Source organism: Podarcis gaigeae (genome assembly GCF_964106915.1).
Source record: "Podarcis gaigeae genome assembly, chromosome: 1".
Lineage (NCBI taxonomy): Eukaryota > Metazoa > Chordata > Lepidosauria > Squamata > Lacertidae > Podarcis > Podarcis gaigeae.
The window spans coordinates 6571362-6596040 of record NC_139678.1 but is presented as its reverse complement, the minus strand read 5'-3'; the positions used below and the strand labels follow the sequence as shown (position 1 = coordinate 6596040).

Below are 24679 nucleotides of genomic sequence, written 5' to 3'. Positions count from 1 at the left end.
GCATCAAGCCGCTGTCAAAGCTTCAGGAACACTTTGTGGGATGTAATTCATTGATACAGTCAAATGCAACATTCCTTATTTCCCTAGAGTGGGTTGTTGATCTTTTGCTGCCATGCTGCTGTCCTGCAGCCATTTTGTTATCGTAATATAGTTTTGCTGTCTACTGGCTCTCAGCTAGCAGCACATGAGTTCAGTCCCCATATGAGACAAACTCAGACTTTGTTATATAATTATTAAGTAAAGCCTGCCTTTCAGGGATCAAACCGTGAACTGAAATGTGAGTAAACGTTTTGTTACTCAGAAACGCTTGTGTCTTTATTCTTTTGAGGGGGATTAACGGGGACACCAGGAAATAATCTTAACTAAGAGATTCAAATGAATCTGCAAATAGCTTCCACCTATATTGAAGGGAATCTGCTCTGCTACATTACTTACTAGTGTGAGTGAAGGACGGATAATACTTATCCAATACAGTGGTACCTCAGGTTACATACGCTTCAGGTTACAGACTCCGCTAACCCAGAAATAGTGCTTCAGGTTAAGAACTTTGCTTCAGGATCAGAACAGAAATCGTGCTCCGGCGGTGTGGTGGCAGCGGAAGGCCCCATTAGCTAAAGTGGTGCTTCAGGTTAAGAACAGTTTCAGGTTAAGAACGGACCTCCGGAACGACTTAACCCAAAGTACCACTGTATATCCTTTCCTACTGTCTTTAACATTCCCACACTCTTCCAGGGGGGAAAGGGGGTGGGGCAACCCCGCAAGCTGTCACCACAGGTATACTAAGGCTCATCACTGTTTCATCAGGATCATGCTACAGAGATGTGCACAAGCCCATCAGCGGAAGGAAAAGGAGGCAGCAAGACGGGGGCCGCTGGTGGCTACTGGGAGCTAGGAAAGGCATGGTGAGTGTCAGGGAACTGCCATCGGCTCAGGGGGGAGATGGGAAAAGCCGGATAGATTACAGACAGCCCCCAAAGATCATGGGAAGCAGCACCTCCTCAGCGGAGGAGAGTAACCACGCCTCCAGTGGAGAGGAGCTTCAGGGCTTGGAGGAGGTGAGGCGTTGCCAGGACACCTTGCCTGAGCAAAGCCGGGAGGAGAGAGGTCCTCCGTTACCCACACCCTCCCTGCGCAGTAGGCTTCCGCGCCGAGAGGGGAGGGGCAGATTGGGCGTCAAGAAACTACTCTGCTGGGGAAGGTTTAAGGACTGCCCACTCACAGATTCTGCCAGTGAATGAGCCAGCCACGGGAGAGTGGCGCTCTGCACAGAGAAAGTTTATTTTGGCATCAAAAGCAAGGCTTCACAGCATTTGCCTACTTGCTCTTGAGCAACCCCTTGGTACCCTAACAGCGAGAAAGGAAATGGAAAAGAGAAAGGAAGAGCAAGGAGACTTGTTCAGCTGAACAGAGATGCCAGCCGTAGAATGAGAGCTCTGCCTCAGGAACATCATTTAACTCTGCAGGGGGAGACGATTCCTGATGCTTTCCCAAGTTTCCTCATGCAAAACTTAGATCTGTGGTGGGTGTCATTTTGAGAGAGCACAAAGCGGTTTTAAGGAACGCCCATCTACAAAAAGCCTCTGTTCCCTTCTCTCCACTGGGTAACCGTAAGGTGTTAGGTTGCAGCGTGGGCAAAAGAATCCACTTTGGATGCTCTGAAATACAAGTCATTTTTTTGGAACCAGTGCTGAAAATGTATTTATTTGTTTTTATTTATTTAATTCATTCAGAAGACAGCAAGTCAGAAAGACTGGCCACGTGGCGTTCCGATGAACAGGCAATAGGAAGTGCTTTTGCAGAACCTAAATTTCTGGAGGCTGTTTATTTTACATGGAAGAAGAAAGAGGACAAATGGAAAGGACCAGTTTAAGTTACACCTGGACATTTTTCTACCAAGAGCTCTCTCTCTCTCTCTCTCTCTCTCTCTAGCCCCCTCCCCAATCTGGCCCCCACCCCGCCCTCAGAAAAAGCCGCCACTATGCTCTCTAGGAGGCCAAGTCCCAGCAAACACTTGGGTTTTGCTTCTTCTGCGCTCTCAGCTGAAGTGGCGGCCGAGGCGAGCGGATCTGTAGTCAAGGCGGAGCTGTACAAAGGAATGGAGGATGTTCTTGTCCAGAATAGCTAGCTGCTCTCCTGAGCAGACCTGCTTCAAGTTATCCGGAGCCACGACAAGGAGGTTGCAAAGGGAGTGGAGCGTGTCAAAAAGCTGCAGTACCAGTGCAATCTGTAGCGATGGGGGGGAAAGCAAAGCAAGATGAATTTAAATACCCAACGGTGCTTTTCAGATACACCACAGGCCTAGAGATTATAGTGGTACCTCGGTTTTCAAACGCCTCCGTAGTCGAACGTTTAGGAACTCAGACTTCGAAAACCCGGAAGTAAATGCCTTGGTTTTTGAACGCATCTCAGAAGTCAAACAGGAAACACGGCTTCCGATTTGAGTTTTCCGTATTGAACAGGCATAGGCAAACTAAGCCCTCCAGATGTTTTGGGACTACAACTCCCATCATCCCTAGCTAACAGGCCCAGTAGTCAGGGAGGTGGGAGTTGTAGTCTCAAAACATCTGGAGGGCCAAGTCTGCCTATGCCTGGTATCGAGGCTTCCATTTTGAGGCTTCCGCTTTCAGTTTTTGAACGTTTCGGAACTTGAACGGACTTCCGGAACGGATTACATTCGAAAACCGAGGTACCACTGTATTAGCAAAACATTATTTGCATAATGCACCCAATGCACAGATATTTTTCTCACCTTTGTTCATAAACGCAACAAACCTTTGAGGCTGACACTTTGACTATTCCCATTTTACAGATAGGTAAATCCCATTTTAGCATTAGGCCACCCAGTCAAATACAAGGACATGGTGCTGTATCTCAAATTGCATTGGGCATGCCTTTTGGCCACGTACCTTGAACTCTTTGGCACATTTCCGGTATTCAGCCACATCGCAGATTGCCAACATGCCACCCATGCAGCTGTAGGAATATTGTTGCAGGTGCTCATAGATGAGTCGGTGGAAGCGAACTCCAAACTCCGTCAGAACACCATCCACGTTCTTGCCATCCATAGAATTCCTGATCTTTTCCACTTGCTTTCTGACATAGATGCAGACTTTGGCACAGGCCTGGAAAGTAAGCAGGAAAGTTAGGAGGAGAAAAAGGAAAGGGCTCTGTCAGGCTTGACAGCCACTCGGGGGTGGAAATTGTGGGGAGTGTGTTGGGTTTCTGAACTGACGGACTGGGGAAAGGTGACATCTCACATATTGTGGTCATACAACATTTTTCAACTGAATAAAGAACGGACACTTGACTCTTTCGCAAACTTCTCAGCTGCCCTCTTGGAAGAAAATGAGTTCTATACTTTTAGATGGCATTCCCGGGATGTGAAACTCCCAGGAACTGCAACAAAATACAGGTTGCATTCTTGTGCCCACTTATCTGAGAGTAAACCCCATTTAACTCAATGGGATTCACTCATAAGGAAAAATTTCTAGAATTGGCTTGTAATCCCTGCTTATCACTATATTACACTTGTTTAAAGTGAAAAAAATATTGGTGATGTGGCAGTTATTTGAAGTGACTAAAGTACAAGAATCATACTTGTGATTTAATCATTTTTTCCAATCTGTCTGACAAGTAGTTCTGTGTAACCCAGAGGTTTGCATGCAGAGAGAGATGCTGATGCAACAAAAAGGTTCACTACATCTATTTCATGCCTCTTATTTTAAAAAGCATTCAAATATCCCAGTGGAAGTATCCGAAAGTAAATTCCACTGATGTTACTCAAACAGTAATATTAAGTAAGCTGCAATAGCGGTCTTGATGTGCACCCATATCTCTTTCTCATGCACTCACGCTTCAGATAAATAAACAGAATAACAGAATTGTAGAACTGAGAGGGACGCTAAGAGTCATCTAGTCCAACCTGATCAAATTTGCAGATGACACCAAACTGGGAGGGGTGGCTAACACCCCAGAGGACAGGATCACACTTCAAAATGACCTTGACAGATTAGAGAACTGGGCCAAAACAAACAAGATGAATTTTAACAGGGAGAAATGTAAAGTATTGCACTTGGGCAAAAAAAAATGAGAGGCACAAATACAAGATGGGTGACACCTGGCTTGAGAGCAGTACATGTGAAAAGGATCTAGGAGTCTTGGTTGACCACAAACTTGACATGAGCCAACAGTGTGACGCGGCAGCTAAAAAAGCCAATGCAATTCTGGGCTGCATCAATAGGAGTATTGCATCTAGATCAAGGGAAGTAATAGTGCTACTGTATTCTGCTCTGGTCAGACCTCACCTGGAGTACTGTGTCCAGTTCTGGGCACCACAGTTCAAGAAGGACACTGACAAACTGGAACGTGTCCAGAGGAGGGCAACCAAAATGGTCAAAGGCCTGGAAACGATGCCTTATGAGGAACGGCTAAGGGAGCTGGGCATGTTTAGCCTGGAGAAGAGGAGGTTAAGGGGTGATATGATAGCCATGTTCAAATATATAAAAGGATGTCACATAGAGGAGGGAGAAAGGTTGTTTTCTGCTGCTCCAGAGAAGCGGACACGGAGCAATGGTTCTAAACTACAAGAAAGAAGATTCCACCTAAACATTAGGAAGAACTTCCTGACAGTAAGAGCTGTCAAGGAGTGTGGTGGAGTCTCCTTCTTTGGAGGTCTTTAAGCAGAGGCTTGACAACCATATGTCAGGAGTGCTCTGATGGTGTTTCCTGCTTGGCAGGGGGTTGGACTCGATGGCCCTTGTGGTCTCTTCCAACTCTATGATTCTATGAACCCCCTGCAATGCAGGAATATCAACTGAAGCATCCCTGACAGACGGCCATCCAACCTCTGCTTAGAAACCTCCAAGGAAGGAGAGTCCACCGCCTCCTGAGGGACACCGTTCCACTGTCAAACAGCTCTTACTATCAGAAAGTTCGTCCTGATGTCTAGTCAGGATCTCTCGTAACTTGAATCCATGTGCTACAATTATCCCAATACTTTGGCTGCTACCAAAGCCAGTCAAGGTTCTGGAGTTATACTGTCCTTATACAGTGGTACCTCGGGTTAAGTACTTAATTCGTTCCAGAGGTCCGTTCTTAACCTGAAAATGTTCTTAACCTGAAGCACCACTTTAGCTAATGGGGCCTCCTGCTGCTGCTGTGCCGCCGCTGTGCGATTTCTGTTCTCATCCTGAAGCAAAGTTCTTAGCCCGAGGTAATATTTCTGAGTTAGCGGAGTCTGTAACATGAAGCGTATGTAACCTGAAGCGTATGTAACCCAAGGTACCACTGTATGATGTAATGCCTTCAAATGTGGTCGCAAAAGGTGCACCGCTATTAAAATAAGTTCCCTGGTAATTTAGGCATCATTCATCCTGAGCACTTTGCTCCATGTGCAACATTTGGATTTCTTCATACACTGTGGCTCTGTTGGTGGCAACCACGAAGATCTAGGAGCCTGAAGGGCACAGTGAGGAATGTATTTATTTTTACTCTGTGCTTTTTGAACGCGGCACACTTCAGCTGGGGTGCTGGGAGCTACTCTGCAGGGTGGGAGGGTGGGTTTGGCTGCTGGTGCAGTATAAATGCTAAATTGCAGTCGTCAATACAGCGTAGCTTAGTACATAAGAGGATACAGCCTTATTGCAGGGGGCTGGACTAAACTATCTGCAAGCCTCACCCCACTCTATGCTTCCACATTCTTATGATTTCTATACAGCACAACAGGACTCCAATGACTCAAAACGCTGAGCATTTAGGAACGACTATTGTTCTCGCCCAGGCTGAAATCGCACAATGGAAATGCATCAGAATTCCTAGAAGAGTGAAGAAAACTTGACTATTAAGGGAGGCGCATGTGTGATAAAATGCATATGCTGAGCAGAGCCAGCAGGGAAGTACGCCAGCGGCAGTCCAATTACTTGCCGTGTCACTTGTCATTGACTAATCTATATATAGTTACTCACATTAGTGTACTGAATCAGAACATTGTTCTCATCTTCTGGTTTGAAATCGGTCTTCCTTTGTTCCGCCGCCAAGATGTGCTTCATCTGCCCAATCATGCAATTCAGCGTCCTTCAAAGTTAAAATACCAGGTGGCTGTTTTAAAGTTAGCATTTTGAGCCCCACAAAGCCCAAGCCAACACAATCCTCTTCTCAAAGCAACCGCTAACTTGCGGTGAAGTGTGCCGTCGCAGGCCTACTCCCCTGGGCTTCCAGAAATGGTGGGCCGCTAAAGAGCAGCAGAGGCGATTTAAAACGTCACTCTTAAAATTAGAGATTGACATGCACATTATTTATATAACACCATCTTGACACTCTGCACTTCACAAAGCAGCAGCATGGCTGTCCCTTCCTCCAAGGGACTTGCAATCAGAACTAGGCACTGGGATGGAGGGATGGCTAGACACAGGCCCACAATTCCCCCTACCCCTACATTTTCATTATTTGCCAGAATAATGAACTGTCCCAAACCACAAGCAGTTGATGCAAAAGGGGAAACTGAGTGATGGTCCAGAAAGGTGATGGAGCCTTCACTTGCCTGTCAATGCCCATGTCCAGCTTCACCTCCATCTGTTCTGTGACGTCCTTTTTCTTCTGAAGACATTCGGAGAGCTTGGGGGAAGAGCTGTGATAAATGGAGGGAGGGGAAGTCGTTAGCTACCATTCTCTGCCACACACACATCCACTCCAAGCACGCTTGATCCCAGGGCACTTGAATCTGAAAGGGTTTCCCGGTTCGTCCACCCTGTCATTTTCGCCTCTCGTGAAATAGGCCTCCTAGTCGCAGTTATGTGTGGAACAGGCTACGTGGGAGGGAGAACCTGGCCGTGCAACTGTTGGGAGTGCAGTGTGGAGGAAAGTATGGAAAAGTATTACATATGCAGAAGAATATCCAAAGAGCCCAGTTGGATCAGATAAAAGGGAGCCCACTTCTTTCTTGCAATGACCAACCAGGTGTCTATGGGAAGCCCAGCAAAAGACCTGAGGGCCACAGGCCTCTCCTATTGGTGTTCCCCAGTGACTGTCATTCAGAGTTAGCCCACAGCCATCATGTCTAATAACCACTGATGCCTTTTATCACTCATGTAATGCCATTCTTTATATATATAAAATTTTATTAGTTTTTTTAACATATCATTTTCAACAGTAATAAACATACTTTTACATCTCATTCAAATTTTTGACTTCCATCAATCCTGTCTGAAATTTTTCCAATCTAATCTCTCAGTATGCATTTCTTATCTTCCTTATCACATTTCAAACTCATAACCAATATCTCTTTTTCTACTTTGTAACACTTCGTATATTTCTCCTTTGTAATTTGTTGTTTACAGTGCGTCCCCCCCAAAGCTGCGTGCTCGGTGGAAGAGGACGACCATCCCAGATAGAAGGAATGTACCATTCTTCAGTCAAAGATATACGATAGCTGCGCTCCCCCTTCTCCCTGTGCCCTCAATGGGAAAGATGGAGGGCATAAGGAGAAGGGGACAACAGAGGACGAGATGGTTGGACAGTGTTCTTGCAGCTACAAACATGAGTCTGACCAAACTGCGGGAGGCAGTGGAAGACAGGAGTGCCTGGCATGCTCTGGTCCATGGGGTCACGAAGAGTCGGACACAACTAAATGACTAAACAACAACCATTCTTCGGTCAAGGGTATACGATAGCGGCACTCCCCTGCTAGAACCTCCAAACAAGCTCATGTAATGCCATTCTTGGGCTTCGGTAGCCAACAGAATACTGAAAATCTCAATTTGCAAGTTAACTAACTTAATTTGGGGGAAATGCAAAGAAGGTTTTTAAACCTCCAGAGGATTACATGGAAATATGTGATCTCTCAGAAGTCAGTATGGGGGCTTCCAGTAGGTCAGGGTGCAAGAAGTCCCATAGTGACTGCCTCCATGTCCTCCTTCAGAAGTCCCAGAACCCTCTATTTCTTTCCTTCAAATCCAGTTCCAATGCTTCTTACTTCAGCCTCTGCGATAAATCAGGCCTTGGATGTAAATGGGCATAACATGGCAACAGCCTGGAGATTATTAATGGAGAATCTAGGATGCAGAAAGAGCAACCAAACTATTGACTCCTACTGCGTCTTTGCCCTGCTGGAGCTTGTGAACTGCTTATTCTGGAGCTTTCATGTGGCCCCCAGACAGGAGATGATTCTAGCATAACACTTTTTGCCCCTGCGAAGGAACATTTACGAGTCGGAATGCAAACTCTACATGGCTTCTTGGCTTGAAAACACAACAGGTAACCTACCTAACCAATGGCATCAGATGGTCATTGAACTGCTTGTCAAAGAGGTGAAAAATGGTATTAGCCTGGTTCACGACATCCAGGAAGTAAAGATTTGCAGTCTTGGCATCTGGAGAAGGAATTCCTAGAGGCAAGCAAATAATGAAACCAGTAAAAACTTTTGAATGGACTTTTGAAGCATCCAGAATCCTGAGAACCAGTTAGCAGAATCGCCAGCGATAACAAGGACACTGACTTTAAGCTGTATGAAGGTTAAGTGTTTGATATTTTCATTTCTTTAAAAGCTGAAAATGGGACTACTCCAATCTATTTCACCAGAGTTGCTTCTAAATTATATACATATCAGCAATTTTAAGAATGGTGTTTACATTACATTTTGTTTCTTTGTTTACAATGCTGTTTTGTTTGGAGCCTAAACTGCTAGGGCAAGTTACATCAGAATACTGCAGCCTCGAACTAAATGAACTTTTAAGTAGTTTCCAAAAATGTATTGTTTCAAAGAAGGGTCACATATTTTAGTTACAGTGCAATGTTTAATGGGAATAAAGGCAGTATTGCACTTACCAGCCAACCCAATTTCCAGAGCATAGTCAATGTGCTCGATGCATAAGAACTCCACGAGCAAAGAGAAAATTCTGAAGGCGTTTTTCGGCAGATCTGAAGGGTCAGAAAGCTTTAAAAGTGGAAAGAGCTTGTTAGGACCTTTCTGGCACTGAGATGTGAAGAATCATATGCAAACTATTTTAAAACACAGACAACTTTGCACAGATTCATGCAAAGACCAACCAAAACCACGTAATTATGAAGAGTTGGAGCAACTTGCAAGTGACAAGTTTTTGTTGGCCATCCTAAGGACTAGCGCTGGGCGATATCTGGTTTTCAACATCCTGATATATCACCAGCTAAGCATCACTATGTGTGAAATAAGGATGGAGCTTTGCAGAAGCACAGGCTGACTTCACGGTTTTTCCCGCATCGTGATTTTTGCCGGCGCCTGCTCTTGTGATTTGCTGCCCCCTGCAGGAGGCAAGGAGAGCCGAGCCAGCAGAGTAAACAGGGACTGCGTGAATCAAGAGAAGCATTGGCCGGCTCCATGTCTTTTCCCACACTGTGATTTTTGCATAGCGTACACACATATCATGATTTGCCATATACTGCCAGGTCAAAAATTATGGTATCACGATATGGACTTCAAACCTGTTTTGGACGATATATCGCCCAACCTTACTAAGGACCCCTACCTTTATTTCCTGAAAAGGAAGTTCTGAAAATGAAGGGGTGGGGTACTGAGGGCCACTCCCTTCTAAGCAAGATGCCAACTGGGGGGGGGGGGGGCAGTAGCAGGCAGAGCAATGAATGGAAAACATTGCCCTTGTATAGTGCAATAGGTTTTTTGCACAGGTCTCTCTGTGTTCCCCTTTCAGACAAGCAGGAGGCGTGATCAGAGTTCAAGGACACATTCCAGTCAGGTAAAAACGCTGAAGGAAGGTGTGAAGGAAGTCTGGGTGAGGGGAGAGTTCCCTGGGGCAGATAGAGAGGCCTGGGAGGCTGCATTTTGCCCTGGGCCCAGGGTTCCCCACTCCTGCGCATCCGCCTTCTGGGCTCCTCGCGGCTCCTTGCATCTTTCACGAAACAACCCTTCCTACTGCTCCTCTTGCCCTTCTCGCCCTCTCTCCAGACTCCAGTGCTATCGTCCTATTCCCCCAACAACTTCTGAAAATGCTATTGGAAGCAGGGGGAAATGGAGGAGAGCAACCAAACACGGAAGTGAGTTTGGCAATCCGGACTGAAGGCAGATCTATAATACCAAGGGAAGGTGGGGCAGAAAAAACACTATCGTACTGCAAAAGGGAATCCAGAAGGGGAAACTATGGTCTTCCAGCTCCCGTCAATTTCACTATAGTCCCAACAGCAAAACTTTATTAATGAATATACTTAAGAGATGCCTGAAAGTCAAGAGAGAGGGTGTTGTTGAATCTCTGCTGGAACATTCAGGTATAAAGCATTCCGAAGCATGTCACCAGCAGCATTAAATAATTATTATTATTATTATTATTATTATTATTATTAATTACATTTAAATAACACCCTATACCCACAGGTAAACGCCCAGCTGCTAGTTGAAGCTCCTCCAGATTATCTCAGGGACTGAGCTGGGATATAGGGGCTCAGGAAGAAGCACTCATTTCATGCATCTCTATGCCACTTTTCTACTAAAAAAAAGTTTTCAAAAATAGCATAAGAACTAGGATATTTTTTTTAAAAAAAAACTATTAGAAGATGTAAAAACAGCAAAATGGGAGCACACACCCAGAAAATGTTTGTGTCCACAGAGCAACACTCACAGTGTATTCTGATAAACCTTTAGAGACAGCCTAAAATAATTCTATTAATAAGTGTACACACCCTATGGCACCTTTCAAAGGCTTGCTTAGTTTCTTGCAAAAGATTAACCACCACATCCTGGGACAGGAAAGTTTCGCCGTGGGTGTCAATACTGGGGCCCAATGGCAGGTTTGTCCGCTGCCGTATTCGCTCTTTGAATTCTTGAATGCTAGAAAGAGATGTACCAAGCAGGAACCATAAATCCCAGTGAAGTCTGGTTATGCAAACCGGGGTTAACTTTTCAGCCACATGAAGAACAATGCTAGACATTTTAAATACAGAATGCAAATTCCTCAGATTTTTGAAGAAAGAACAACAAATGCCATACCATCAATACAAAAGAATTGGAGACAGGGAACTCATATGAAAAAGTTAAAGCTGGTACAGCAGAGGCAAGCCTGCCTGTGGGGTGCAGAACCATTTATTTTGTCCTGCTATCGTCTCTGGCACAAGAGGTTTTGCAGTGTTTCCAAACCAGCAAAGCCCGTTGGACCAGGAATAATAATAGGGCAAAAGGTATGCATGTGTCCACCACAGGGAATGTGCTGCCTCCAACACTCTCTTAAAAGCTACTGCTTATGCCAAGTTAGCACCGCCAGGAAACAGAGAGGTGGTCTTGGTGGCTATTAGCTACAGCAAGGAAACAACCTTCTGCTGGAGTATCGCTATGGGCTGGACAAAATCCTTCAGGCATCCACAGGCAACGCATATATTGTAAACCTATGGGGTATACATGGTATACAGCTGGCAATTTCTCCTGCCAACCTAGCAGTTTGAAAGCACACCAGTGCGAGTAGATAAATAGGTACCGTTGCGGCAGGAAGGTAAACTGTGTTGCTGTGTGCTCTGGTTTCTGTCACGGTGTTTATTTCACACAACAAACATCCCTGCAAAGTTTTTAGCTTGGTTTTGTGACTGCATCATTAAGACATGCAAGCAACCATTGCAGCAGATAGCAAACAAAATTATAAATGTGTGCACAAAAGGTAAAGGGACCCCTGACCATTAGGTCCAGTCGTGACCGACTCTGGGGATGCAGTGCTCATCTCGCTCTTCTGGCCGAGGGAGCCGGCGTACAGCTTCTGGGTCATGTGGCCAGCATGACTAAACCGCTTCTGGCGAAACCAGAGCAGCGCACGGAAACGGCGTTTACCTTCCCGCCGGAGTGGCACCTATTTACCTACTTGCATTTGACATGCTTTCGAACTGCTAGGTTGGCAGGAGCAGGGACCGAGCAACGGGAGCTCACCCCGTCGCGGGGATTCAAATTGCCAACCTTCTGATCGGCAAGCCCTAGGCTCTGTGGTTTAACCCACAGCACCACCCGCATCCATAAATGTATGCATACCAGTATCTTAAACAAAAGACGTGTCCTTAATGTGGATTTGAGAATACTGCAAACTTAAAATCAAGAAAGAAAGAAGCACAGTAAACAAGACTGGAAGCCAAACCTTACCCTCCACTTCCAATGGCTCTCTTTTGGTGGTTTTTCGACTCATAATAGCGCTGCAAAATCATGGAGCTCCTGCTTCTCAAATAACCAATTTCCACCTCGATGTAATTCTCCAAGTAGGAAACGAAGATGGATTTGATAAGCTTAGACAAGAAAGTCTGCTTATCAGTGCCCAAGTTAAACTCCATCAATTTGCTCGAAAGATTAGTAGTCCTTTATGTTAAGGAAGGGAGAGGGGGGAGGGAGCAAGAAGGAAAGAAGGAATACATTAGCAGGAGGTAACATTCAGGTATAAAGTATTTGCAGTGTTCACTAAGGGATTGGAGTGAGGGGTCTGGGCACAGCAAACACTACAGCACTGCCAAAGCTAAGCAAGTGTGAACCTGGTCTACAGATTCAGGTAGGTAGCCGTGTTGGTCTGACACAGTCAAAATAAATTAAAAATGTTTCCAATACCACCTTAGAGACCAACTAAGTTTGTTCTGGGTATAAGCTTTTGTGTGCATGCACACCTCTTTGGATACACTGAAGCAGAAGTCACCAGACCCATATATATAGTGGGAGGGTGGGGTTTTTCTCAGGAAGGTACTAGGAGATGGGTGATTGACTCAATGTATATGGTTAACCTGTTGACGACTGTTAACAACTGAAATAGCTTTAGCATATGTAATGAGACAAGTCGTTAACAGTCGTCAACAGGTTTACCATACCCATTGAGTCAATCACCCATCTCCTACTACCCTTCTGAGAAAAACCACACCCTCCCACTATATACAGTGGTACCTCGGGTTACAAACACTTCGGGTTACAAACTCCGCCAACCCAGTAGTACCTCAGGTTACAAACTCTGCCCCAGGATGAGAGCAGAAATGGTGCGCCGGCAGCACGGCAGCAGTGGGAGGCCCCATTAGCGAAAGTACGCCTCAGGTTAAGAATAGCCACAGAGTGCTTGAGAAGGACAAAAATTGGGGAGTGGCAGGGAGGGGGACACCAGCAGACCTTGCCAGTGCCCACTTTTAAAATTTGTAATGTACAGCACCAACCTTGTATACAGTTCATAGAGGCTCTGAAGATACTGCTCTGCGTCAGACTTCTTGTGCTCTTCCAACTGATCTTTTATATAACTCTGTGAAATGAAGACCACCACTGCTAGTTCTCAAACACATTCATATATAATAATCCAGTTTTGAGAAACTTCCCACCCGTCAATGGATAATGATAATAATAATAATTCATTATTTATACCCTGCCCATCTGACTGGGTTTCCACAGCCACTTTGGGAGGCTTCCAACAAAATATTAAAATATAATGGAAGTTCTCAGAAAAGCAAAGTTTCCAGCATAATCAACGGCAACATCACACTGCCTCCATTTACCCCTCTGTCATTTCAAAACAGCAAACACTGCCATTTCTGTGTTGTTCAGATCTTGCCTTTTCACTGTAACCTAACTACCACTATTCTGCCTCTTTTTCTACATGATGGGGAGATGTGGCTATCCCGATCCCCTTTTTATCATTTCCACTAATGTGCTGTATGAACTTCCTTGAACCACCCACCTCCCCATTACAGAAGGGGTGCCAAAGTACTTGGATGATGTAGGAAGCATAGATATACACACTGCCAGCACAGGCACCAGGGGCCCTGCCTACTCACAGATTGTTCCTCCATCCCTTCACCACACTCAGGGATGCAGTCAGGTGGAAAATCCCTGGTCCCAGAGGGGAAACAACACAGTTCATAAAGAGCGTAGGACGAGCGACAGGCAAGGGACAGAAGGAGCCGCTCTGTGGAATATGATGCTCACTTGGTGGTTGCTTGAGGTGCCATCCCATTCTCAGCAGCAAAACATCCCACAATCCTTTCCTTGCTCATGCACATAAAGATTCTGTGCGGTTGGCTATTACTATTTTCAGTACACATAGGGGAATCTGAGGCTATGTTTTTGTGACTTGCCCATTAAGGCCCATAACACCGACAATATAACACCGGTCCTGAGAGACCTGCATTGGCTCCCAGTGCATTTCCGAGCACAATTCCTAGTGTTGGTGCTGACCCTGAAAGCCTTAAATGACCTTGGCTCAGTATACCTGAAGGAGTGTCTCCACACCTATCGTCTAGCCCGGACATGGAGGTCCAGCTCCGAGGGCCTTCTGGCAGTTCCCTCACAGTGAGAAGCCAAGTTACAGGGAACCAGGCAGAGGGCCTTCTCGGCTGTGGCGCCTGCCCTGTGGAATGCCGTCCCACCGGATGTCAGGGAAATAAGAAACTATCTGACTTTTAGAAGACTTCTGAAGGCAGCTCTGTTTAGGGAAGTTTTTAATGTTCAATGCTGTATTGTGTTTTTAATATCCAATTGGGAGCCGCCCAGAGTGGCTGAGGAAATCCAGCCAGATGGGCGGAGTATAAATAATAAATTATTACTATATATTATTATAATGGTTAGAACCAAGCTGTGGAGTTCAAAGCCTTGTACCACAAAAAGATTCTCCCACACAACGGCTATAGCATTGGGGGAGCAAGCACAGCACAGAGCCATAACTGCACAGCATATATCAAACAATGCATTCTTGCACCAAATCACTTCAAGGTTTGTAGTAATTAAGGTTGCTACAGATAACCATTCTGAAAAGGAATATACTACACAAAGAACACAATGAAACAACGGTAACCTGTTTGTATTTGAAGAATACTTATAATGTGCTTTTAAAAGTTCAAGTCACCTGAAGCCTGATTTCGAAGATGTTCTGGATAAGTTTGGCCATCACAGTCTCAGGGCTGCTAAATATATCGCCAACCTGCTTGTTCACGTTCTGGCAGAGGACAGTAGTATCTTCAAATATATCGTTCCTCAAGTAGGCACCCTGAATAAGTTCGGAGAGAGTTGCCACCATTAAAATATCCACAGTTGTAAAACAATGCTATTTAGATAGATCCTTCGTAAGCAAAACCTTACCTCTTGGCACTGTTTTATATACACATCGACACAGTGGGAATAGCCCTATTGAAAACAAAAAAAGGAATTGAAATTTAGGCACATTGCGACTATCGTTAAAGACTGTTTCACATCCTGTTTTGACAAGGGCACTGGGGGAGGAACTCTCTGCCTCCCAGCTCTCTTTCTTTGCTTGGCCCCTGGGAACTCCACTTTGCCAGCGACATACTACCGGGAGTACAAAATAACCAGGAGAACAGATGGGTCTGCTGGATGGACCATTGGTTTCTCCCCAAAAAGTGGCACTTCACTTCACTGCACATGCTAATGGCTATTTAATCTGTCGAACTCAACAGCCTCTCAGGCACATTATTTGCTTAACAAAATTGGAAGCAACAGACCCATTCAGAGTGGGGCCTTTAATACAAAATATCCAAACTTGCCTTGAGACAGGCAAGAGAGAAATTCGCACACGCCTTGAGATATATGTGCCCATTCTGCTTCCAACCAGGTATAGTCATGGCCACCCACTGGAGCTCATACAGGTGATCGTACAAAGCACTTCCAAAACATACAGTTTTGAGCCCCGGAACGTTTCTAGAGGAAAAGAAGCCTGAAGTTGTGGTCATTGACAATTCCTTTCTATAGGTCCCAGTGGTCTGAACTTGCACACATAAGTTTGACTCAAATAACGGAGTTCTCTGCCAACTGTAGAAATCACAACGAAGCAGCAGAGGCTCTTAGAAACAGCCGTTGCACATTTGCGTGTGTATGTAAAGAAACAAGGAAGGAGTGTAGTTTTCAGGGAGAGGCTGCTGGAAGAGAAGCTAAGAAAATAAAATGGCCCGTGCTTTCAAAGGGAGAGTAGGAAGGGAGAGCCTTGTGACGTGCCTTGCAATGGACATTCCCTGCTACCCATAAACTTCAGTGCAACTGCCATCCATGCAGGCAAACAGTACAAAAGTCAAACATACAGGGGGCATAACAAACTGCTTTTTCCAATGGCACAATGTTCTATGTGCTGGGAATCGCTTTGCTGTAGCCACATCATCTGGATGGATTAAGTAATGGCTGCAATCTGGAATGCCCTGTTTTGAGCCTAATCATTCGGATACTTATTTTTCTTATACATTTTTCCACCTTCGCCGCATCAAGCAATTGGTCCCTTACCTTTCCCGCCCCGACCTGGCCACAGTGATCCATGCGACGGTCATCTCCAGGCTTGACTACTGTAATTCGCTCTATGCGGGGCTGCCCTTGAAGCTGTCCCAGAAACTCCAGCGGGTACAGAATGCTGCAGCGAGGCTCCTCACGGGGTCTCTGCCATGGGAGCATATTCACCCAGTGCTTTTCAAGCTGCACTGGCTCCCGGTGGAGTACAGGGTCAGATTTAAGGTGCTGCTTTTGACCTTTAAAAGCCCTTCACGGCCTAGGACCCTCGTACCTACGGGACCGCCTCTCCTGGTATGCCCCACGGAGAGCCTCAAGGCCCATAAATAACAACACCCTAGTGGTCCCAGGCCCTAAAGAAGTTAGATTGGCTTCAACCAGAGCCAGGGCCTTTTCAACTCTGGCTCCGGCCTGGTGGAACGCTCTGCCTCATGAGACCAGGGCCCTGCAGGATCTGATTTCTTTCCGCAGGGCCTGTAAGACAGAGTTGTTCCGCCTGGCCTTTGGCTTGGAGCCAATTTGATTCCCTCCCTCTCTCTCTCTTTTTTCCCCCTTTCTTTTCCTTCTCCTCCTGCGATGAGGCTACATTTTAATATTTTAATGTTCCATTATTTTAATGTATTTTATTTTTGTTTTTAAGTTGTAACCATTCATCTTGTTTTTATTATTGCTTGTAAGCCGCTCTGAGCCCGGCCTTGGCTGGGGAGGGCGGGGTATAAATAAAAAAATATTATTATTATTATTATTATTATTATTATTATTATTATTATTATTCAAAACCCTGGCTGACCGGCTGAGGCTGCAGCACTATGCATGCTAGTTAGAGGTAAGTCTTCCTGAGTTCAATGGGGCTTACTCCCAGGTAAGTGTGCACAGGATTCAAACCTTAGAAAGAGATTCTCGCCTCTTACCTTAAAGTGAAGCAGGACTGCAGCTACTTCTCTCATCCTGTAGATCTGCCCCCTTCTTTGTGCACTGGTAAACTCCTGGATCAGTTGGCACTCCAAATCGTGATACTTACCTGCATGCAAGGGGAAAGGAGGTGGGGGTATAAAATAACATTCCACAAGTTAGTGAAAAGGGAGCAATGAGGACATTTTCAAGTCAATTTAAGAAATTCAGGACAGCAAAGAGCGGGACTTACTTGCTATTTTGGATTTTACTTCTGAAAACCTATTGACAAAATAACATTAAAATTAAAGGCTTGCACTTCAACGTTTTAGCAAAGAGCTAGCTTCACACATCACATTTTTACATTTATTTATGATTTCTACACCACCTCCCCAAGTTTCAAGGTGGTACGCAGCAGTATGTTAAAATATTATCAGAGAATCTCATATACAATATATTAAAATACATATCAAAACATCAACATACAAGAAGAAAATGCAATGGAAAAATTAGGGCAGAGTTACAGTTGGAATTATTTTTAGGTGCAGCCCTCAAAATATTTTGGCAGGAAACCAATATAACACTATGGCAATTGTCCTGTCAGCACAAGCTTTTCAGCTGGCCAGAAAGAATTATCCCCCCTCTCCTCCCCCCATGAGGGCAGAAGTCCTTATGTGGGCTTCTGCTAGCAGAACTAGTTAGTTGTATTCTAATTATTTTTTTTAACTTGAAATGTACTGTTTTGATTTCAGCTCATGACTACTCCCCTACCCCACTTGTCCCCCCTTTAAAATGCTAGCAAGAGTCAGTTGAAATCCATCAGAAATCACAAAGACCATTTTACAGCTGTCAGTAATACTTCACCTGTCAAAAGGTAACTCCTGTGCTATCAGGTGCAGTTTCTGGATAATATCAGCTGCCTCTTCAATCTATTGGGAGAAGACATACAACTTACCACAAGAGATAAACCATGCAAGCAGATCACTTGCTCCCTCAAACCGAAATCATTTCCTAATGCCCTTCTTAATGCACGGAAGTGATAGCCATCACTTATTTCTGAAAATTCCCACAATCGATCCAATGAGTAGCCTGGAACTCCCCCCCCCCCCACTTCGCTCCCCCACTCCAATATTCTGAATCCTCTTCCTAAAATGACTTGCTAAGAGTTTATTTCAAGCTTTAGTTTCTTGCCTTTAATCATGAAACTTGCAATCATCTCCTTTATGGAAATGGACCAAACTAATAATTTTTGGGACATTCCCCTAGTTCTTAAATCTGTTGCTCCTTTTGGCACAGCTGCTCCCAGGAACGGATAAAGTGGAGTATAATGGTTCTCTGATAAGTGGGGTATAATGGTTCTCTGATAAGTCAGGAGGTAAATTGTTCTGTATGCATTGCAGAGACCTTGGGTCATGCTATCCTTTCCTCTGTATGCCTTCTCCCAATCTAAAGTGAGAGTGGTGCATGCTCTAGTTATCTCCCGCTTGGACTACTGCAATGTGCTCTACGTGGGGCTACCTTTGAAGGTGACCCAGAAACTGCCATTAATCCAGAATGCAGCAGCTAGACTGGTGACTGGGAGTGGCCACCAGGACCACATAACACTGGTCCTGAGAGATCTGCATTGGCTCCCAGTACATTTCCGAGCACAATTCAATGTGTTGGTGCTGACCTTTAAAGCCCTAAACGGCCTCGGTCCAGTAAACCTGAAGGAGCATCTCCACCCCTATCATTCAGCCTGGACACTGAGATCCAGCACCGAGGGCCTTCTGGCGGTTCCCTCATTGCGAGAAGTGAGGTCACAGGGAACCAGACAGAGGGCCTTCTCGGTAGTGGCACCCACCCTGTGGAACGCCCTCCCATCAGATGTCAAGGAAATAAGCAGCTATCCTATTTTTAAAAGACATCTGAAGGCAGCCCTGTTTAGGGAAGTTTTTAATATTTAATGCTGCATTGTTTTTAACACTCTGGGAGCTGCCCAGAGTGGCTGGGGAAACTCAGCCAGATGGGGAGGGTCTAAATAATAAATTATTATTATTATTGCTATACAAAATTGAGTGATGTGGACAATGGTCTCACTCGGTAGAAGGTGACTTCCTATGTTCCTCACTGGCTGACCATGGGCCAGTCACCTCCCCCTGTCTAACCTACCACACAGGTTTGTCGTGAAGATAAAATATGGGAGAAGGAAGAACACTGTAAGCCACCCTGGGCTCCATGGAAGAAGAACGTGATTCAAATGTCCAAATGTTTAATCTTTGATAAGGAGAAGTTCTCAAAATAAGAGTAACCCCAGAGCTCCAATTTTTAAAAGCAAAGAGCTAACCCTGGGCCTGTATGAAGGAAACATTCAACTAAGGCTGAACCAAAAACTCCAGTATTAAAAACATAGGTAAAGTAAAGGTAAAGGTACCCCTGCCCGTACGGGCCAGTCGTGTCCGACTCTAGGGTTGTGCGCCCATCTCACTTAAGAGGCCGGGGGCCAGTGCTGTCCGGAGACACTTCCGGGTCACGTGGCCAGCGTGACGAAGCTGCTCTGGCGAGCCAGCACCAGCGCAGCACACGGGAACGCCGTTTACCTTCCCGCTATAAAGCGGTACCTATTTATCTTCTTGAACTTTAGGGGTGCTTTCGAACTGCTAGGTGGGCAGGAGCTGGGACCGAACAACGGGAGCTCACCCCGCTGCGGGGATTCGAACCGCCGACCATGTGATTGGCAAGCCCTAGGTGCTGAGGATTTACCCACAGTGCCACCCGCGTCCCTACTAAAAACATACTATGTATATAAAACAGTTAATGCAAAATTCTAGTCTGTGTGGTGCAGAGCACGATGGCCTTGCCTGACAAGGTGAAGCCCATGATTCATCTCTTCATGATTGCTTGTCATGACAGGCAAGGGTAGCTGAGCAGGTTTTATCACTCAGGCTAGTAAACTTCAGTGAGATTTCTAAAGCTGCGCTAAAAATAGGCAAAAATTACGGTTCTGAAAACTGCTTAGTAGGCAATCAAAACCCTTTGAAGTATAAAGTGGCCCTGCAAACACAGAGACGATTGGAGATTTGGTTGTGGACAAAAACCCAAAGGGCATCCTGTGGGAAGTGATGAAAACGTATTGGCAAGATCTCAGAAGGGCTTGATCTCACAAGGCTGGGAAACAAGCTGGGAAGATGAGGCAGGAGAGCCATTCTTCCTTGTCTGTGCTTTGGAATTTTGCCCCCAATCCAGCTGTACTTTGCCAGGTCTAGGAGCGAAAGCATTTTGAATCAGGCAGAGGTGCATTAAGATAATCGTTTGAAGCACATAAAACTCACACACACACACCCATTCAAACATATGAGTAGAGGGGAAGAGATCAGTGCAGTTCTATCGAGCTCTGAGGATGTTGTGGAAGAAGTACAAACAGATCACGTTGTAGGTGCACTGTAAGCAAAAGAAATTAGTAAATTATATAGCTACGGATGGAAAGGGATTTCTGGATTATATAAACAAAGAGCACCTGCTAGCATAGGCCACCTCCTAGGGTAGTCTTCCCCAGCCTGAGCACTCCAGATGCACTGGCTGATGGGACTTGAAGGCAGTATTACAATCTATTACAAGAGTGGAAACCTGTGACTCTCCAGATGCTGCTGCACTACAACTCAACTCATCCTTGACCATTGGAGCCAATGTAGTCCAGCAACATCTAGAAGGCACCAGGTTCCCCAACCCTGATCCACCAGGAGGAAGGCCCTCCACTATGGAATACTCTCTCTCAAGAACCTTACCAGTCTTCTATCAGTTTCTTATAGATTACATGTAGAACTTGTAACCCCCCAGGGTTGTTAACTAGCTGTTTTTCCACTTTTGCAAACCTACACTTATTCACACCTCCTCAAAGGCAGATTTAGGGGAGTGTAACCAGTTCGATCACACTGGGCATGGAGCCTTCGGGATGCTGCAGGGGGCACCATAACTATAATGTAGAATGGAAGGCAAGAGGCGCCAAATTTGGCATCACACAGGGCACTACTAAAATTTGAGACCCCAAGGTCCACCACTGACCTACCTCTTATGCATGCATCAGGCTGTTCTAGCTGCTAAAGGACCAGCAAACAGAGAAGCGAGTTTGTTTTATTTTTACACACACACACACACACACACACACACACACACACATGTATATACACATAATGTAAAGGCAGGGGGTTACTGCATTTACTAATGGGGAAAAGGCTTTTGACTGCATGGAATGGGAGCATGACTTTCATGGATTAAAAGCTGCTAGCACTGGAACATTTATCAACTGGTTTATCAACTGCCCTCTTCCACATATGTACAGTCATAAATGCTAATTTAACAGTGACAACTTAATTTACTTGTGGGACTAGACAAGGCGGCCCCTTGTCCTCACTTCTGTTGAAATTCGGAGCTCCTTGCTGTTATGATAAGAAACCATTCTAAAGATCAAAGGTTTAGAAATCAACAGGAAAGAATTTAAAATGTGCACATATGCTGACAGCATTGCTGTTATTTCCTACTCAACCAGAACAGTCATTAAAAGATAACACCAATCAAGTTTAAAAATGAACAACAGAAGGTCCGAGGTATCATGCTTACATTTAACTAAAAGAGGAAGATAGTAACATACTGGAAATAACTCATTTCAGGTTTTAGAAAGAGCAAAAACCTGTGGTTTTTTTAATAGGAACAACTATGGAAGCTTGAAAAGAAAAATAAAATCAGATTTAGATAACTCAACTATGCTGAAACTTGTTTTTGATGGGAGGATAACAAGAACTATGATGAACATTAATTTTTGGAATGGTGCAGAAAAGGAGAAAACACTGTGCTCAAAATATCAGAGTATACTGTTAGCAGGATGCTATTCCCAACCTTGTTATGATTAAGAGCTAATTAAAAGCCCCTTAGAACTTAGGAAAAATACATTTCTAGTTTCTGTATAGAGCATTTGGGATAAGTTTAGGTAACAGCTATCTCCAAATCTGTTCACTGACACTCAATCTACATTCCAATGAATTTGGGAGTAGTGGATGCTTTAAAAAGTGAGAATGTTTTGGAATAAATAAGTACATGAACCCAAATGGAAATGAATGAACTGCATGAGAACATACAATCAGATTAAGGAAGCAGTAGGAGAAAATAAGCCACCTTTGTTTGAATTATTTCATATCAGAAACTTCTTAATTGAAAATATAAGATGCTGAAAGACCTTGCATAACATAAAAGAAGGATATAAAAAAGACACTCAAGTACTGTTACAGATATATAAACTGTTAATACAAAAGGACAATAAAAAGTAATCTATGTATTAAAATGAGAGGGAAAGTTGGTGATAATGCTGGAGGAAAAGACTTGGGAAATATACATGGAAGAGAGTAACTCTGTATGTTTGGCCCTTAAAGAAAATTGCTACAAAAGGTTAGCTCAATGGTATTTGATGTTAGTACCAAGAAACTGGCATTTTGACCAAACTGCGGGAGGCAGTGGAAGACAGAAGTGCCTGGCGTGCTCTGGTCTATGGGGTCACGAAGAGTCGGACATGACTAAACGACTAAACAACAACAACACCACCACCAAGAAACTGGCATAAGAGTGGTTTGCAAACCAGGGTATCAAACTAGGATCTGATTGAATGTCATGGAAAACTGTGGTTTGACAAAACCTCAGTTATCTGTCCCTAAGCCAGGGATGCGAGGGGAGGAGTAAGTGTTAAGGCACAAAGCTCACTCTTAATCCAGCAAAAAATAGTTTATCAAACAAGATGGCAACACTTAAACCAGGCCACAGTAAAGCTTTCAAAGCAACATCCTGGTGCAAAACAGGGAAGTCAGATTTGCAGAAAAAGACACACACATACTTATCTGCAAAATTTATTTTAACACACCTCAGTTTTCTCTGTATGTCCCCAGGAAGAGGAGGAGTACATTAACCATTCTGTAGAGCCAAAAGACGCATCCTGATAATACTTCTAGCTACAAAGAGGGATTACCCAAGAGACATATAACAAGGAAATGTTCATTCACAAGTGAGAAGAATTAGGGCAAGAGTTTCAGAAGAAGGAGAGGAAGAAGAAAACAGAAGAGATTTCCAAGGTATTCTAAAAAGTTACTCTCTCAGCATTCTTCCAAGTCGCTTATGATTTTTGCAAAATGAAAAAGTGACAGCATTGCCACATTGAGAACGGCTGAATCTGCAGGCAAATGAAGTTAATCTGTACTCCAGAACAATGGCGCTTGGACAAGTCTCTCGCTAGGGAGTCAGAGCGTGGAAAAGTTGCAGCAAGGGGTTGTAATTAGGGCAACTCAGCTTATGGCGTGCAACTTCTTTCAATTCTGCTGACGGGCCTTACCTTTTCAGGGTTGGTGAAAACGTCAGACTTCAGCTCTCCATCTAGAAACTCATTAAAGTATTTCATCAGTTTGTGAGCCTCCACTAGCCGTTGCCGTGGCGTGTTTACCCCCTCCAGCAGGTCGCCAAGGTGACAGACTTTAGTTGCCACGTAGCTGACATGCTCATCTAGCTCTTGGAAGTGTTGGAAGGCAACCTGGGAGAAGAGGGCAGACAAAGTAATAGCGGTTCTGTTTACTGTAATTAAGGAAAGTCAAGCTATTCAATAACATTCTAAAGAGCAAAAGCACAGAAGCCAACAAAGGGAAAGGTTCAGTACTCGTCCCCTCTCCAGTAAAAGAGAGAAACATCCACATAAATCAAGTTGATGAAAGTGCATCAAGTTGCATTAACTGAGCTAATTCCATTGGTATCCAGTGCGGATCTTAAGATTCAATATGGTTAGTGACTGTCTGTCTGCCTAGTTGCTCACAGAGACTGGTTCCAACCATTTGGTGAAGTATCCAGAATAATTCATATTATTCCACTTAAGATTAAATTTGTGTTATATAGAAGCATTTGCAGATTGCTGCATAACCAGCAGGAATAGGTAATGATTGCAGATATAGAGGCTAATGCACTCAAAGCAACTGGAGAGAAGTCACTTGTATATAAGTACACTTAGATAGATATTAAGGTAAGCTGAGTTGCCATTCTCTCACCTTCCATTCCTCCCCAATGATGGCTGACGAGAGGCAAGAGATTGATCCCACTATCATTGTAACTACCTATCCAGAACAGTGAAGATGCCCTCTTTTGCCTAGTTGCCAATTTTTGTTATTGAAGAATGTCAAAAATAACTGTTTTAGTTAATTTCCATTTGTAACACTGATCTTTAAAGCATATTATATCTATGTGTTTACTAATGTTTTATAACGTGAAATATCCTTGTATATCTATAATTTTTATGCTCAATGTTTATTCTGATGCTAAAGAGATTAATAGTGTTTTGTAGAATATGGATATTTTCTAGAATTTTTTTCATTTGCTTTTTTAATTTTAAGATGTCTCCAACTGCATTGTAAGCCGCTTAAGAGATTTTATTAAATATAAATGCTATATAAATTGTCCAAATAAATAAAACGATATGTCTTGAACACACACCTTCCCTTACAATAAATAACAGATACCACCCCTTCAAATTTTGTTTGCAGTTAGGTGTGTGGGAAGGCAGTGGCAATTGTAGAGAGACTGTTAGTGTGT

General features: G+C 44.3%; 1 protein-coding gene across 1 annotated transcript in view; it reads right to left on the bottom strand.

Moving 5' to 3' along the window:
- Positions 1 to 1685: 1685 nt before the first annotated feature.
- Positions 1686 to 24679, bottom strand: part of EXOC5 (exocyst complex component 5) — a 33114-nt gene continuing 10120 nt past the window's right edge. Inside the window, exons 4-18 of the mRNA XM_083733936.1 lie at positions 23439 to 23633; positions 17954 to 18018; positions 17343 to 17371; positions 17110 to 17219; positions 15050 to 15094; positions 14817 to 14957; positions 13138 to 13220; positions 12098 to 12307; positions 10663 to 10810; positions 8821 to 8929; positions 8260 to 8380; positions 6539 to 6625; positions 5964 to 6072; positions 2907 to 3122; positions 1686 to 2224 (exon numbers count right to left, since the gene is read on the bottom strand). Of these exons, the coding sequence (XP_083590062.1) occupies positions 2036 to 2224; positions 2907 to 3122; positions 5964 to 6072; positions 6539 to 6625; positions 8260 to 8380; positions 8821 to 8929; positions 10663 to 10810; positions 12098 to 12307; positions 13138 to 13220; positions 14817 to 14957; positions 15050 to 15094; positions 17110 to 17219; positions 17343 to 17371; positions 17954 to 18018; positions 23439 to 23633 (1857 nt within the window). The 3' untranslated portion in view covers positions 1686 to 2035. The remainder of the gene's footprint in view (positions 2225 to 2906; positions 3123 to 5963; positions 6073 to 6538; positions 6626 to 8259; positions 8381 to 8820; positions 8930 to 10662; positions 10811 to 12097; positions 12308 to 13137; positions 13221 to 14816; positions 14958 to 15049; positions 15095 to 17109; positions 17220 to 17342; positions 17372 to 17953; positions 18019 to 23438; positions 23634 to 24679) is intronic.